The 16,300-nt window shown below is 39.7% G+C and overlaps 2 protein-coding genes and 1 long non-coding RNA gene across 3 annotated transcripts; 2 read left to right on the top strand and 1 right to left on the bottom strand.

The window, feature by feature from the left end:
- Nucleotides 1-266: 266 nt before the first annotated feature.
- LOC138910777 (uncharacterized) lies at nucleotides 267-4,231 on the top strand. The gene is made up of 5 exons (XM_070201988.1): nucleotides 267-632; nucleotides 2,120-2,366; nucleotides 2,748-3,034; nucleotides 3,142-3,402; nucleotides 3,800-4,231. Exons 1-5 carry the CDS (start codon nucleotides 267-269, stop codon nucleotides 4,229-4,231), a joined length of 1,593 nt encoding a protein of 530 aa, XP_070058089.1.
- Nucleotides 4,232-7,668: 3,437 nt separating this feature from the next.
- On the top strand, nucleotides 7,669-9,811 carry LOC104120507 (probable E3 ubiquitin-protein ligase ARI8). The gene has a single exon (XM_009632275.4). The coding sequence runs from the start codon at nucleotides 7,761-7,763 to the stop codon at nucleotides 9,294-9,296; it is 1,536 nt and encodes a 511-aa protein (XP_009630570.1). The 5' UTR covers nucleotides 7,669-7,760; the 3' UTR covers nucleotides 9,297-9,811.
- A 3,684-nt stretch (nucleotides 9,812-13,495) lies between these two features.
- LOC117273471 (uncharacterized) lies at nucleotides 13,496-15,974 on the bottom strand. Its single transcript, XR_004503473.2, has 2 exons — nucleotides 14,511-15,974; nucleotides 13,496-14,221 (listed from the first exon to the last, which is right to left on the bottom strand). It is a non-coding gene; the product is annotated as an uncharacterized lncRNA (long non-coding RNA).
- Between the last annotated feature and the right edge of the window lie 326 nt (nucleotides 15,975-16,300).

Below are 16,300 nucleotides of genomic sequence, written 5' to 3'. Positions count from 1 at the left end.
ACAAAAGTGGTATCAGAGCAGTTCTGTCCTAGGGTTGTCTATAGATCGTGTCTAGTAGAGTCTTGTTTATGGGTGTGTTTTACACCACACTTATAGACAAGAGGCTACAGGACATATAGGATGTTATCCTCTTTTCTTATCTTAGATCGCGCGTTATAAAAATTCATGTTCCTAACGATATGTTTTCAACGATGCCTCCAAAGACTACAGCCGCTAATACGAGTCAGAAGGCTACAAAGGTGTTATAAGGAGATATAAGTTACACTATGGATTCAGATCCATCGGAGATCATGGGTTCTATCGAGAAGGATCCATCTGAGGATCCATATGAGTCATCCGTTCAAGTAGTTTCGATTTCTCCGGTAGCAGATGAGGTGAGGGGAGTTCCGACCTCACCAAGGCCCTTAGTTTCATTATCAAGACCCATTGATCAGGGTATAAGGGGAGTGGTGCATGGATTGGCACAACCGGGTTCCCCTCAGGCTCAAAACTATGTCAAGGTATTTGCGGACACCGACTCTTCTGAGGTTCCAGATAGTCCACAGTCTTGGGAGTCCGTCAATCATGGTTTATCAGTGTATGTTATGGTATATGCAGAGGAAGAGGATAGTAGTCGGGCCAAGAGAAGGAAGGTAACTGATAAGGATACAAAGGTTCCGCTTCGAAGTGTGTCTGATCGAGGTTCTCATATAGGACGAGGCAATGACCCTCTACTGTAGACTTCCTCCAGATGTCAGTTTTTGGTTGGTGAGTTCCACCTCTTCTTGGAGTATTACCAAGTCAGGGTTCTGAATGTGTTAGGTTGTTTTATGAGGACGTAGGGAGCCCCGTCCCGACTTGTATATATTATGGTTATATCTACTTAGAAGTTTTGCAAACAGTATCATGTATATAGTTTTGGGTATGATATGTCTACGGCCTTGTCGACCCCTATGTATCTAAACCTTTTTCTAAATTAGTTATGCGAGTTAAGTCTTAATATTGTTACTTATATATATGGATGTCACCCATAATGGCCCGTGATAGATTTGATAAAAAACAAGGATAAGGTACGTGGTGTTCGGTTGGGTAGAACTTGATATTATAATGGGTATGGATTGGTTGGCTTTTTGTTATGCTAACATCAAGTGTAGATCAAAGATGGTTCCTTGCGGATGCATATTGATTGTAGATAGTTGAATAAGGTGACAATCAAGAATAAGTACCCCCTCCCGAGGATTGATGATTTATTTGGTCAGTTGCAAGGTGTCAAGTATTTCTCGAAGATAGACGTGAGGTCCGGGTACCCTTAGGTAAGGGATAAGGAGAAAGATATCCCGCAGATAGCATTCAGGACCAGATATGGGCACTTGAGTTTCGTATCATGTCATTCAGTTTGACTAATGCCCCAGCAGTATTCATGGACTTGATAAACCGAGTGTTCAGACCCTTTCTAGATCTATTCGTGATTGTATTATTTGATGATATATTGGTGTACTCTCATTAAGAGACTGAGCACGTAGATCATTTGCATATTGTGCTCAAAGTTCTACAAAAAGGGAAGTTGTATATAAAATTCTCTAAATGTGAATTCTGTAGCTTTTCTTGGGCATACAATTTCAAGTGAAGGTATTCCGGTTAATACACAAAATATTGAGGAAGTAAAGACTTGACCTACACCCACGACACCGACGGAGGTTCGTAGCTTTCTCGGTTTGGCAGGTTATTACAGGAAACTTGTAAAGGGATTTTCTTCTCTTTCAGCACCTTTGACAAAAGAAGTGTGACGATGTGATGTCTCGCTTGATGTTCCAGAATAACATAAGGAAATCTATGGTGCAAACAAGTTGAAGGAAGGTTGTGAATAAGTATAAATAGATATGTGTATCGCAAGCTAAAGTATGGTAGAGCGACAAGGTTTTATGAAGACAAGAATAAGGATAAGAAAAGGTGAGTGAGAAGGTGACGGGAATAGATAAGTCCTTGGGATTAAGCCCATGAAAATAAGAGATCTAATGGTTTCTCTAAGTCATAGAAATCTAAGTATAGCCTGAGTGAACTCAAAGGAGTCTAAGACTAGCAGCATTTAGAAGAGATGGAATGCTGTCCTGGTAGTGGAATAAGGGCGTAATTGTGATAGATAAAGGATGACGTTTGGGCTTTTAAAAGGAGGAATTTCATGAATTGTAAAAGATTAGAATACCCATGTAAGTTGACTCAAAAGGGAGCTAAGTTTCAGTGGACTGATGCTTGCAAACGGAGTTTCCAGGCATTGAAGGACAGATTAACTTCAGCACCGGTTCTAACGCTCCCAGAAGGGACCGATGGTTATATTATATATTGTGATGCCTCGGGCGTTGGGTTGGGTTATGTACTGATGCAGCATGGTAAGGTTGTAGCTTATGTTTCTAGACAACTGGGAAAGCACGAGAAGAATTACCCGACCCACGATTTAGAGTTAGCCGCATTGATTCATGCACTAAAGATGTGGAGACACTACTTGTATGGCACTCATGTTGATATCTATATGGATCATAAGAGCCTTCAGTATATCTTCAAGCAAAAGGAATTGAATTTACGTCAAAGGAGGTGGTTGGAGCTACTTAAAGATTATGACGTTGATATTTTATACCATCCGAGGAAGGCGAACGTGGTAGCCGATGCACTCAGTCGTAGATCTATGGGTAGTCTATCATATTTACAACCAGAGAAGAGAGGAATAGCCCATGAGATTCATCAGCTAGCTAGTCTTTGAGTTCGATTACTAGACTCAGGTGGTATTGGAATTACTATTCAGGATACGGCAACATCCTCGTTAGTAACTGAAGTGAAGGAACGCCAGTACGAGGATCATATGTTAGTTCATTATAGGGATACCACCCCTCATAAGGAGAAGACACCGTTTGAGATTACAAAAGATGGGGTCCTCAGATATCGAGGACAATTATGTGTCCTTAATGTTGCAGGGCTGCGTCGGCAGGTTATGGGAGAAACTCACTATTCTCGTTATTCTATCCATCCAGGAGAAACAAAGATGTATCATGATATCATGGAGGTATATTGGTAGGACGGAATGAAAAAAGATATAGCGGAGTTTGTTGCTCAGCGCCCTAACTGGCAGCAGGTTAAAATTGAGCATCAAAAGCCGGTGGATTATTGCAGGCTATGGAGATTCCGACTTGGAAATGGAAAGTAATTAATATGGATTTCATCGTAGGCTTACCTCGTACCCAGCGTAAGTTCGATCCTATATGGGTAATTGTTGATAGACTTACAAAATTAGCCCATCTTCTGCCCGTTAGGACTACATATTCCGCAGAGGATTATGCAAGGCTTTATATTAAGGAGATAGTACGACTGCATGGTGTCCCTATCTCTATTATCTCGGATCGAGGAGCTCAATTTACAGGATTAAGGACTCAGGTAAGTCTTAGTACAACATTTTATCCCCAGACAGACGGACAAGCTGAGCGTACTATTCAGACACTTGAGGATATGTTACGAGCTTGTGTGATAGACTTCAAGGGTAGCTGGGATGATCGTATGCCGCTTATTGAGTTCGCATATAATAATAGCTACCATTCCAGTATTCGGATGGCTCCATACGAAGCTCTTTACGGGCGGAAGTGTAGGTCGCCTATAGGGTGGTTCGATGTTGGGGAAAACTACGTTAGTAGGACCAGAATTTGTACAACGGGCAATCGAGAAAATTAAGCTTATACAGGAAAGGCTATTAGCAGCTCAAAGCCGTTAGAAGTCTTATGCGGATAATTGACGGCGAGACTTGGAGTTTCAGATTAATTACTAGGTATTCCTAAAGGTATCACCAATGAAAGGTGTCATGAGGTTCGGTAAGAAAGGAAAACTTATCCCTCAGTACATCGGACCATATAGGGTCATACGCAAGGTAGGCCAGGTAGCATATGAGTTAGACTTGCCTTCGGACTTGGAATCTGTACATCCAGTCTTTCATGTGTCTATGCTCCGTAAATGTATCGTAGATCCTTCCATAATCGTGTCAGTTGACGACGTTCAGGTCACAGAGCAGCTATCATATGAAGAAACTCCCATTGCCATATTAGACAGACAGGTTCAGAGATTGAGAACTAAAGACGTAGCTTCGGTAAAAGTACTTTGGAGAAACAACAATGTGGAAGAAATAACTTGGGAGGCCGAGGAAGACATGAAGTCTAGATATCCGTACTTAATTCCTCCTCCAGAGAAGGGTCCGACTGAGACATCACAACCTTAAGGTACGTGTATGGATTCTTATGTAAGTTATTGTCATTGGTCGTGTAAGGCCATTGTCATTATTGATGATTGTAGTCCTATGTGGTGTTGAATTATTGAGTTCTACAGGAAGAGTTGGTAGTAGTATTGTTACAAAGGCAACTCGACCAAAGTTATATAGATCCCGGGAAGTTAAACATTCGAGGACGAATGTTTCTAAGGGGGAAGGATGTTACATCTCGCGTTTTCGTATGTTAAAGTTTCGCCTTCAGTTAATCGACGTAGACTCGGGGATGAGATTATCTTGAGGTTAACGTATTTATGCTATTTATAACAAGCGATAAGTAAGTGCCATGAAGAGCAAAAGATACATGAATTAAAGAAAATGAGTTTCGTTAAAGGTTGCCGATTTGGGGATAAAATACGATCTGAGCTATAATACTCGATATTTATGGACTAGTACCATACAAGGTATCATATGACCGTGATAGTATGATGTATAAGGTATATTAAAAATGAGTAGAACTTTAAGTAATGTGAGATAATTCTTAATTATGCAGGTAATTGATTAATTATCGGGTAACGGAACATTACATGATTAATTAATAAATTATAAGATAAAGATTAAAACACCCCTCCCAAAACGTGGCAGCAAGCCACTTCTTGAGAACATGACTATTAGTTATCTTTGGTTAGGTGGCAAGTAACATGTCAAGAACAAAGACACTTTTTTTCTTATGATTTAAATACAAAGACTTGTAAGTAAGCTGGTAAGTACAAAACCTTTCATTTTTATTTTTTGAATACAAAAGACTTTATATCAGAACTTAGCAACACTTCACTTCATGACAGAACGTTAGCAATTCTTACAATTCAAGTTCCTACAAAGACATTAACAACGAGATTTCTTCAACCAAATCCAACGAAGAATTATTAGAAGCTTAACAGCGTAAAAATTTTGCGGTTCTAAAAGAGTATGGTGCAACCTTTTTCAAGAATATCATACGGATTTTTTCCTACTCCAGGTATGTTAAGGCTATCCCTTCTTTCTTTTTGGCATGATCCAAATTATACAGAAGAAACGAGCAAACGCACAGTTTTCATAAACGACTCTATTCATAGAAATACTAGGGGTCTCTGTGTCCTTGATTCCCCATGTGACATATTATTATATCTTCTGTTCATGGGTCTTAGAATAATACGCAGTTGACAAAAGTTTATCCGAAAGGAATATTGAGATTATTAACATATTTTCATGCACTTCATTCATTTATACATGTACATTGACTCATGACCAGATGGCGTTATATACGTGTATTTATATGTATATATATATATATACATATGTGGGATATGGGAAAACAAATTACGGCGTTATATACGCACCACCACTTGATCAATTGGTATATGTTGATGATGTTACCCACAGTGGCCGAGACGATATGATGAGATGCCCTCATAGGCTTGATGATGTTATGTACACCTATACCTATGCATGACACGACATTTATATGCACGTGCATGACATTATAAATGTTTCAAAAATTACAAAGTTATTCAGACTTACAGATGGATTTCTTTATTCCATGTTTCATCTATGTCTTTTGTGTACTGATTTTCATGCCTTACATACTCAGTACATTATTCGTACTGACGCCCTATTTCCCGGGGCCTATATTTCATGCCCGCTGGTGTGGATAGGCAAGCCGACGGTTCCCCTTTTTAGGATTCTTGATCAGCGAGAGTTGGCGTGCTCCACTTGATCCGGAGCTGCTTTTGATTTTGGTACGATATGCTTGTATATATATATATATATGGGTATGACGTGGCTCAGTCCCGTCTTTGTACAGTTGTATTTCTATTAGAGGTCTGTAGACAGTTATGTATAGTTGGATAATATGTGATCTTGTCGGCTTTCAGTTTTGGGTATTTAGTTGTCTATAGCAGCCTTGCCGGCTCGCCCACTATATTCCGCATGTATATGTACATATGTCTTTTGGATAGATTTCTCTCATGTATGTTATTCACGTCTATAACTTACGCAGGTTTAAGGATGTTTGACACGTATGATTCGGGCACCGTCGCGGCCTATCGATTTGGGTTGTGACATCTTCATTACCTCTGAAATTACCCCGGGCTCGGCTTCACCCGGTCTCTCGATAGTTTGTCTCTCGGTAGTTTAATCGTCTCTTCGAGTGCTTTCCTAGGATTGTCCAGGCTCGACCCTATTGGGGGCGTGGCTTTGATTCTGCAGCTGTGCTATAGCCGCTTGTTGAGCTTGCAACATTTCGAAAATCAGTCGTAGGCTCACCCCATCACCTTCACCTTCGGGCGCTTCTCGAGCTGTTGGCCGTGGTCCCCCGCGAACACTGTTTCCGGAATCAGTTGGCAAATTGATGTTCATGGCCACCTGCGAGTTAGCATCGATCATGTCGGTGGCTGGGACACCGTTGGGATCGGCAGGAAGCAGATCATTACTGGGCAACACATTATCATTTTCGTCGTGATGTCCTGACTCAGCGTCAACATTCAAGTGAGCAGACTGAGAGTTTGACATTTTCAGGCTGGCTTGGAATTAAGATTTAAAGAACAAGCGTAAAATAGGGTGTGTTATAGAGATTCGTACCAAATCACCACTATTATCCTTAGACCCACGGTGGGCCCAAACTGTTTACCCCAAAAATGAGTAATAATTAAATTTGTATGCGGTTTAAAGGATACATAGTTTAATTTAATACGAATTATTAAGAATAACAGATAGATGAATTAAAGACAAAATAAACAATTAAACTAATTGCAAGATGATGACCAAGCCTATTCTTAGATTAAACGGTAGAATTCGTCTTTGATCGGACCCTCGGTAGAAGCTCAATCGTGAGTAAAGAATAGAACAAACAAACAATGCCTTGAACAGTAGCTAGAGGACAAAAATAAATTTTTTATTGCCTTGGATTGCGTGTTATAATGTGTTGGACTAAAAAAATTCCCCTTCATCTAATAGGAGAATTTCAACCCTAACGCAAGTCTAAAAAAAATAAAAATCTAATTTTCCCTATAATTGTTTATCCATGATTGATACCGACGGGATTCACGTCGTAAAATCTGATTGAAGGCGAATATCACGACCCCTATCCGTCATGCATAACCGTTTACCTCGTCTCCCGAGGTCCAGGAGTCGTACTTGATCCGGGGTACATTACTTTGTCGTGTCCGATCTCAAATACATCATTCGTTCTTCCTCGATCTCGGTACGAGGAGTTCCCGACCTCAACAATAATTTTGTAGATTCGTGCTTCTCTTTCATTCTCTCTTCCGCGGCCCCGATTTTACCCATACACAACTACTAATTCAAATAATGTTGTAAAATTGATTTATTTTTATATTTATCAACTTCTAAATTTAATACTTAAGAGTTAAGATTATCCTAACCCAATTCCAATCACTATACGGGATTTCAACCCTCTTAAAAACAGTATTTTAGGGTTAAGAGTCTGTTCCGTAAAACAATATACTTTCACTCAGCTCCCACTTTCAATTCTTCTCTCTCGATCATGGAGTCCGACGGCGACATGTACGAGGACAGTGACGTAGAATCCGCCGGCGATGATTTCTACGGCGACGGAGACGCTTCCGACGGCGTCAGCGACGCCGATGACGACGATTTCATTGGTAATGATCCTGATGACTCCGATGATCTTTGCGCTAAGAAAAACTACGTCGTTTTGTCCGACGATGATATTCGTCGTCTCATGGACGATGATATCTCTAAGGTTTTCTCAGTTCTCTCAATTTCCAAAATTGAAGCATCTGCTTTGCTCCGACGGTATAATTGGAGTGTGAGTAAAGTTCACGAGGAATGGTTCGCTGATGAATCGAAAGTTCGAGAAGCTATTGGCTTGAAAATAAATAATAAAATCATTCAATCTCCGGAATTAAATTCAGTAATTTGTGTAATTTGCTTTGAGGATTATTCATCCGATGGAATTTTGGCGTCTGCTTGTGGTCATCCTTTTTGCGTTGAATGTTGGCGAGGGTATATTAGTAATTCCCTATCTGATGGTTCTGGATGTTTAAATTTGCGATGTCCTGAACCATCTTGTAAAGTTGCTGTCACACAGGATATGATCGATCTTTTAGCATCCGATGTTGATAAAAAGAAGTATTATGGATTTCTTTTTCGTTCTTACGTTGAGCAAAACAGGAAAATTAAGTGGTGTCCTGCTCCGGGATGTAATTTCGCCGTTGAATTTGATATAGGGAGTGATAATTGCGATGTTATGTGTAACTGTTCCCATTGTTTTTGTTGGAATTGTACGGATGAAGCTCATCGACCCGTTAATTGTGAAACAGTGAGGAAATGGAAGGAGAAGAACAGAGCAGAATCGGAAAATACTAATTGGATTTTGGCTTACACAAAACCTTGTCCCAAATGCAAACGCCCAATTGAAAAGAACGAAGGGTGTATGCGAATGACATGTAGAGACCCTTGCAAGTATCAGTTTTGTTGGCTGTGCCTTAATTCTTGGTCAACTCATGGCTATAATCCGTGTAACAAGTACAAGCCGGAGACTGAAGATGAGAAAAAGAAAGAAATGGCAAGGCAATCTATTGTGAAATACACGCATTATTACGAGAGATGGGCTGCAAATGAGAAGTCGAGGCGAAAAGCTGTAGAGGATTTGAGGAGAATGGACGAAGTGAATGTTAAGGAGCTGAGTAAATTGCAGAGAATCCCAGAGACACAATTGAAGTTCATTTTAGATGCTTGGAATCAGATTGTTGAGTGTAGGAGAGTGTTAAAATGGACTTATGCTTATGGATTTTACTTTCCTAATGAGGAGCAAACGAAAAGGCGGTTTTTCGAGTACTTGCAAGGACAGGCAGAAACTGGTTTGGAGAGACTTCACCATTGTGCAGAGAAGGAACTGGAGATTTATTTGAATGTTGAAGAAAGTGATTCCAAAGCATTTTATGATTTCCGTAGAAAGCTTACGGGTTTGACTAGTGTGACTAAGAATTACTTTGAGAATTTAGTTAGAGCACTTGAGAATGGTCTTGAAGATGTGGATTCTCTTAATGCAAAATAAGATTGTCTTTTGTGCCTAAACCAAAGAGATGGAGTAGTGAATACCAGTTTTGGTGGGCAAAATTATTCTATGAATTGAGGTCTACATGCTAATAAAAAATGCATAAACCTGATGAATTAATTAAGGTGTGTGCAAACTAACTACTCAGCAGGATACAGGAGGCAGAATTGTGAGGCCGACAGACAATTAAGGCAAAGTCAGGCTACGTTGGACATGGCAGGTGGATTCTCTCGTGTTGCTCTTTTTGGTTCATATTGTAGCCTCAAATTGTTGTTTTGAGGTCTCACTCCTTTTTTTATTTTCCTTAAAGTACAATGGAAGTTATTTTGTGTTAGCATCTAAGATAATCCAGGGCACCTCGTTGCACAAAGTATTCCATGTTTACATAGGAGCGGGGAAGGGCCACATCCCCAAGTGAGTGTGATATAAACAGTCTATCCCGATGTGATAATCTAAATTTATAAATTTAAGATTATTACATTGTGTGAATAAAAGTTTGAGTTGATTTCACTTAATTACCTTAACCTTTAAGGTTTGAAATGTGATAGTGAATCCATTTGTCTTAAATCAACGCTAAAAATGGATTGGATAATTATTGAAAATAAAGGTTACAATTTCAAATGTCAGTTGTAGTCTATAGGTGATAATATGAAATTTCAAAAAAAAAAAAATCAGAGGGTTATTCCATGCAAAAGATGAATGATGTACTAGTTTCTTACCTAAAAATAGTAGGAAAGTAAAAGAAATTTAGTCATATTAAGTATCTTTGAATAATGTTTAACAATTTCGAGAAGAATGTATAATAGGCCATCATAGTTGAAGGTAGTTTCTTTAACATTTGAAAATATTTGTAATGATCTATGTCATTGTTTGCCGTTGGTTTTTTGGTATCTTTGAATACTTCTCTTTTTTTAAAATTTTCGAGAAGAATGTATAATAGTGCCATAATTAATGTCGTTTTTTAACATTCTTGAAAATACATGTAATGACCCATCTTATTTTTGTCGTTGATTTTAACGTTCAAGGGGATTCATTATCCTATTTAAAGATGAAGTGCGTACTATTTCCCGAACCAAAAAGAAAAAGAAGTTAAATGAAATTTACCAAGATGACTCATTATAGAACCAATACTGACAATGTGTTTTTCATATTTTTCTATTATCTTTTAGTTTTGTTTTTCTAATCTATTTCTTACATCTAATAAACATTTTGTATTGATAACCAAAAGGAAATTCTCAAAGACTGAGCTAGGATCGTCGTTCAATCGTGGGGCAGTGTACATTTATATTTGAAGTTTACTCAAATTTAATGGGTAACAAGTGTAACATTCACAATGTTATTCCTATGGGCGTAACATTTGGGGCAACTAGAAAGTCTCATCACTCATGTGGCCTAGTAGATCTTTGACGTCCGCGAAAAGTTATCAATGATTTTAGTCCAACAGCTTCTTTTTTCAAAAACATTTATTTTTCAGTACACAAAGATTAAAGAACAGGGGCTGACAATGCATAGCAATTGTTTTTTTAAAATTTAGGAAACACATATACAGTTTTTCAGTCAAATTTGCATCTATTATCCCGAAAACTAAACTTGCAACCTATAGTGTATTGATAAAATCTGGCTTTGACACGTGTATAGTTTACATGGCGACGCGACAGTGCACGGGATAAGTGTCACTCCGGGGATGAATGAACATCAGAAGTCTGCACTCATGAGAAGTATCTTTGATCGATAGCTTCTTTGCAGGGAGACAGAAGCAGTGCCCCGGTAAAGCACTACGAGGACGACCTCGGGCATCCATTGGTGCAGCTATGATCCGGTGTCTTGCTTGGTTTTTAAATGTCGCCGTAATATTCGGGATCCACTCATATTCACTATACCTAATGCTTATCTCACAACTAACGAGTATCTCGGTAACTAATAACCACCCATAGCAACATGTGAAAGTTGAATTAGGTATATGAACGTTAGGCTTAGGCTATAAATATCTTCACTTTCTTCACTTGTAATTGAAGTTGATTCCGCTCTTGTTATAAGCTACTGTATTTCGCTCTTGTCAAGCTGGATAATCAATCTTTACTTTTCAGTATTGTGGCTTCTAAACAATCTCAATAAGATTATTCTTTCCTTTGCTTATTTACTTTAGTCGCATTATTATCGTCGTTTATTGCTTATTTAGCCTAACAAAATGAGTTATACAACTTACCTCTGATTTAAATCGATTGTTAGTGACCTCATTGAAAATAAATTTAATTATTTTATCCTAAAATTATTTTTGAGTTAAACAGTTTGGTGTCCGTCATAGGGCCCTAGCAATTGAGCGTTTGATCCAAAGCTCTAGTTGTTTGTTCTTATTAAAAGGCTTGTCTCTCACTCATTTATCAATTTCCTTTCTATTTTGTAAATCAGAATGATAGAAGAAAGTTCTCAGCCAACTAATCAAAGCAAGGCACCTCAACTTAGTGAACAATCTGGGGACTCCGTAAATCCCCAATGAAAGCAGGCCCCCCTACGGGTAAGGAGATGTTGGTTAGTAAAGATGCAACATTCAGTAAAGGAGCTCCACTCAACAAACGTGCTACAACATAAAGGCTTGCCCTCCCATATGGACTAGTGAACCCACAACTTCACCGAACAAAGTGGCGAAATCTCACTACAAGATTCCCGAGGGGCGTCACCTCGAAGGAATTCCTTGTATCAACCCAATTTAGAAGAAACCTTAATGTCTTTTATGGCTCAACTACAGAGTTTGAATGCTCAATAGGTGTAATATTTAATAAATTTACTGGGAGTAATAACAGTAATATCACACCAATCCCGCAAATAGGAGCGGCTCCGGCCACGAATACTCCTAACTTATTATTGAAGGCTTCTGATATTCCTGATAATTCTGAGGTCCGAGAGTCGGGTACATCTAAAAATGTTGAATTACAGAGTTTAACACTAAATATGCATCAACAAGTTAAGGAATAGAATGAGAGGGCCGAGAACAGGAGTTCCACCTATAATCAAGGGAATCGATATAAACCAGTACTCTCAACAACCGTGGAAACCAAGCGTGACCCTGTTGCTAATACTTAAGAAGTTCAAAATGCTAGACATCCTGAAATACGATGAAACCTACGATGTGCGCGACCACGTCATGGATTGCACGACCGTGGTCAAAATTAAGGAATGACCTCACGAAGGAAGAAATCGGATTAGTGCTCGTCAATAACTTGGGATATGCCCTAAAAAGGAGGCTTTAACTTAGTATTCTCATGTACCTAAAAATTCCATTAGTTCTTTTGCTGAACTTGCATATGCCTTCATCAAAGCACACTCCGGATCGCAAAAGTAGAGAAGCAAGCGGAAGACATCTTCAAAGTCCTACAAGGAAGAACGGAGTCACTCAGAGACTTTATAGATCGATCTCAAAGGGAGAATATGCTACTTCATGAGGTTCTGATAATTGGATCGTCGTAGCTTTCACAAGAAACTTGAAACCGATCTCAAAGAACTTGAAAGAGAGCCTACGGGAATTTTTGACCAAAATATGGAATGATGTGTACCACAGGTACAACACTAAGCTTCAAATAGAAGATGATATATCAAGACTTTTGAAGGAAAGGAGATGACCAAATACAATCGTCAGACCAAAGTAGTTCATAGGCGAGATGAGCCCAAGCGCCGAGACTCTAGGATCTAGTGTGAACCTATTCCAGACCCATGCAACGAAAAAATGATTGAAGTCGTCTTCAACTCCGAATAAACATAGGACCACTAGTCCTTGAATTTGTTCTTCTCTACCTCAGTTTCCAGAGTCCCCATTAGCTCGTTTACTTCCTCAAATAGCTCCTAACAGCGGTCCTCCATGGCCTTTCTCTCGGAGATAGCCTTGCTTTGTTCTTCCACCAAGCTAATATGCTGGTCCTTTATTATCTGGATGAGGAACTTAAGGTCCTACATCTTCTAATCTAGTTCTCCGAACTGCTAGGAAAATTCGAGCTCTTGGGCCTCTTTCTCCCGTTGGAGTTGACAGATCCTTTCGGAAGCCTCTCTAATCTTCGAGGATATAGCCTCCTTCTCTGAATACCTATCTTTCAGGGTTTATGATAATCTCTCTTTCTTGTTCGCGCAGAACAACATCGCTTTTCACGATCCTGGTATAAAATTTTGTTGCTTCCAAGTTGATTTTTAAAAAAATGGGATGTTAGAAAAACGAGAAAAAACTATAATCAATAAGAAAGAAGGTGTTTGGGACTATATCTTGGACACCGAGTACACACATGCTTTGCTAGATTTTCCATCGAAGCCCTATCTATGTATTATTGTTCCATAGGAACAATAAAACCTTTGAACCATGGGGTAAATCTTCTTGGGTCTCCGGAAGACATTTACATTTGAAGGTATTTCTACCAACACCTGCCTCTTCGGGGTAGTAAAATATTTAGGTTCGGGGCATGGGGGTAAATTAGGTCAGGAAACGCAGTATGAGTCTACCTCGAACACAGCAGAATTATGTTTCAGAAGTTGTAGCCCATCTAGAAGGGCTTCAACCAACTCACCAAATCTTTCGTGCATGGGTGTCGTAGCTTCTCCTTCTAGCACCATTTGCTCTTTTCTAACTCTTTGCTTTGGGAGTGACTACAACTTGTCATCATCCTCGACGAGAATGGTACAAGGATCAAAATGAGAGAGAAGTTCATTTGCCTCGGGCTCATCTCGGAGTCAGGAAAGTGTAATTGAAGGCAGGACCCGAGGATTATTTTTCTCCTAAGTCCCCTATTTAGAACTCTTCTTTTTCTTCTGCTTCTTGGGTTTAGGGGCATAAGGCCCCTCTTTTCCGGCTTTTCTCTTCGGCAAGGATGACTATTGGACAAAATCCTGGGGGATCTCAAGATCCAGGACCTCAATCCGTACTGATGATCTTCTATGCTCGGTACCTGCAAAAGCAAAATGAGAGTGTCAGATATCTCAACGAAAAAGAGAATTTAGAGTACTTTGTGGTTGAAATATCTGCACCATGATTCTTTTATTCCTATCCTTTGATGATAGAGATCGCTTTCCATGTTCTCACTTCCATGGTCGCTGACTTCAAAATTTTGTCGACCCACTCCTTTATATATGGTAGAGGGCCAGTGACAAAATTCCGAGATGCTATCTATTATAAAGGCTAGAAGATCTTAATCTAAAAAGATGAAATAAAAAATAAGAAAAAGAGGAAGAACTTACGTTTGATATTCCACTTTCGGGGAAGGGGAGGTCCCTTCGCTCAAAATGTCCCAGGTTGGTACTTTAACAAATCTCCCATACTATTTGTGGTTGAAATCATCCTCTGTATTAACAAGAAGGGCGCGGGTGCCCCAACGTTATCATCGACCCCTTGTAAAGCTTGTGGCACTAAATTTGGATGAGATGCTTGAAAGTAAAACTTCTCGCACCGTTTCGACAAGAAACCTCAGGCATTCCACTTATCTCCACAGAGCTGGTCCTAGTTGACCCAAGCAAATATTGTATGCCTTATAGAGGTCCTTTACCATCGGATCCATGGACGGCTTAAATATGAGGGTGAATGGGTAGGTGAACACAAACGTGAAACCCTTCGGGTAGGTGGTTATGTCCTCATTTGCTTCAAGCAGGAAGACCCGAATCTTAACTTCCCAGGCACAACCTTTCAAAATTGTCGTAAGGTGCTTTTCCTGTAAATCCAGCGGTAAAGTCTCAATCCTTTTTCCGGAGAACTGCTCTAAGGAATGCAGGGATCAATAAAATTGATCGTTTTCGGGAGAACCTCAGCCATTTTTTGGCTTGTTGTGCTCTTTATTGCCTTCGCTAGATCTTCTGGCGACCTTGCCTTTCTTGGAAAGGACCGACATCAACTCTGTTGCGGCAGTAGCAGCCTGGAGAAGTCCACCTTCGTCGACGAGGGCTGATGACCCCACTCTCGCTATCCTAGTAGATTTTGTAGCCCTGCCTTTCCTAGTAAAGGCGAATGACTCTTCCACCATCGTATCCTCCACCGCCACAGTAATCGTCGATAAAGAAGAAATTATTGTAGTCTCGATAATGGAGGCCACCTAATGAGCTCAGACTAAAGTATTTTGAGAAGTCATTGGAAGTGATGATGAAAAGGTAAGGGAAAATAAGAAATCGAAATGTCGAAGGTTTCTTAGAAACGACAATGGAGTTGCAAGAGAATTTTCATAAAAGAAATTCAAGCAAAAAGTAGTAAAGACAAAGGAAAGGGTCGGCACTTATAGACACGATCATCATGACCTTGGTAACCGTTGTGGTGTTAGAACCCGTTGAAGAGATCCATGTGTCCGAAGCCTTAAATGGAAGTGACTGGACGTCCTTTCAAATTCAAAAACAATCACAGTTGCGTGATAAATCCCGCCTAAAAGTTCTTCTGAAATACGCCAAAAGATCACACCACTTCTTAGACAATTCTCGAGGATGGTGCAGAAAATAGGGATGATTTATATTGGTAAAATCTGGCTTTGATACGTGGATAATTTACATGGAGACACGATGTTGCCTAGGATCATTGTCACCCCGGGGATGATTGAACAGTGAAAATCTGCCCCCGTGAGATGTATCTTCGACCGACAGCGCCTTTCGGGGAAACGGAACCAGTGCCCCAGTGAAGCACTAGAGGATGACCCCGGGATACATTGGTGCAGCTGTGATCCGGAGTCTTGCTTGGTCTTCAACCATCTCTGAAATATTCAGGATCTATTTATATTCATTATACCTGACGCTTATCCCACAACCGACGAGTATTTCGATAACCAATAGCCACCTAAAGCAACGTGTGGGAGTTTAATTAGGGATATGAATGTTAGATTTAGGATATAAATACATTCACTTCCCTCACTTGTAATTGAGGCTAACTCCGCTCTACTTACTCATTATTATAATCTATTGTATTTCGCTCTTGTCAAGCTAGGAAATTAATCTTTACTTTGAAGCATTGTGGCTCATAAACAATCTCAATAAGATCATTTTTTCCGTTGCTTATT

The sequence above is a fragment of the Nicotiana tomentosiformis genome, chromosome 1, assembly GCF_000390325.3.
Source record: "Nicotiana tomentosiformis chromosome 1, ASM39032v3, whole genome shotgun sequence".
Lineage (NCBI taxonomy): Eukaryota > Viridiplantae > Streptophyta > Magnoliopsida > Solanales > Solanaceae > Nicotiana > Nicotiana tomentosiformis.
Note: the sequence above shows the minus strand (reverse complement) of the source record. Positions and strands in the feature narration are given on the sequence as shown.

Bases quoted from the DNA above. Each gene is read 5' to 3' on its own strand.
- LOC138910777 (XM_070201988.1), top strand. From the start codon at position 267: ATGGATTCAGATCCATCGGAGATCATGGGTTCTATCGAGAAGGATCCA. The intron at 2,367-2,747 runs GTAAGGTTGTAG...TTCGATTACTAG, and splicing joins TTATGTACTGATGCAGCATG to ACTCAGGTGGTATTGGAATT. The intron at 3,403-3,799 runs GTAAGTCTTAGT...GTATTCCTAAAG, and splicing joins TTACAGGATTAAGGACTCAG to GTATCACCAATGAAAGGTGT.
- LOC104120507 (XM_009632275.4), top strand. From the start codon at position 7,761: ATGGAGTCCGACGGCGACATGTACGAGGACAGTGACGTAGAATCCGCC.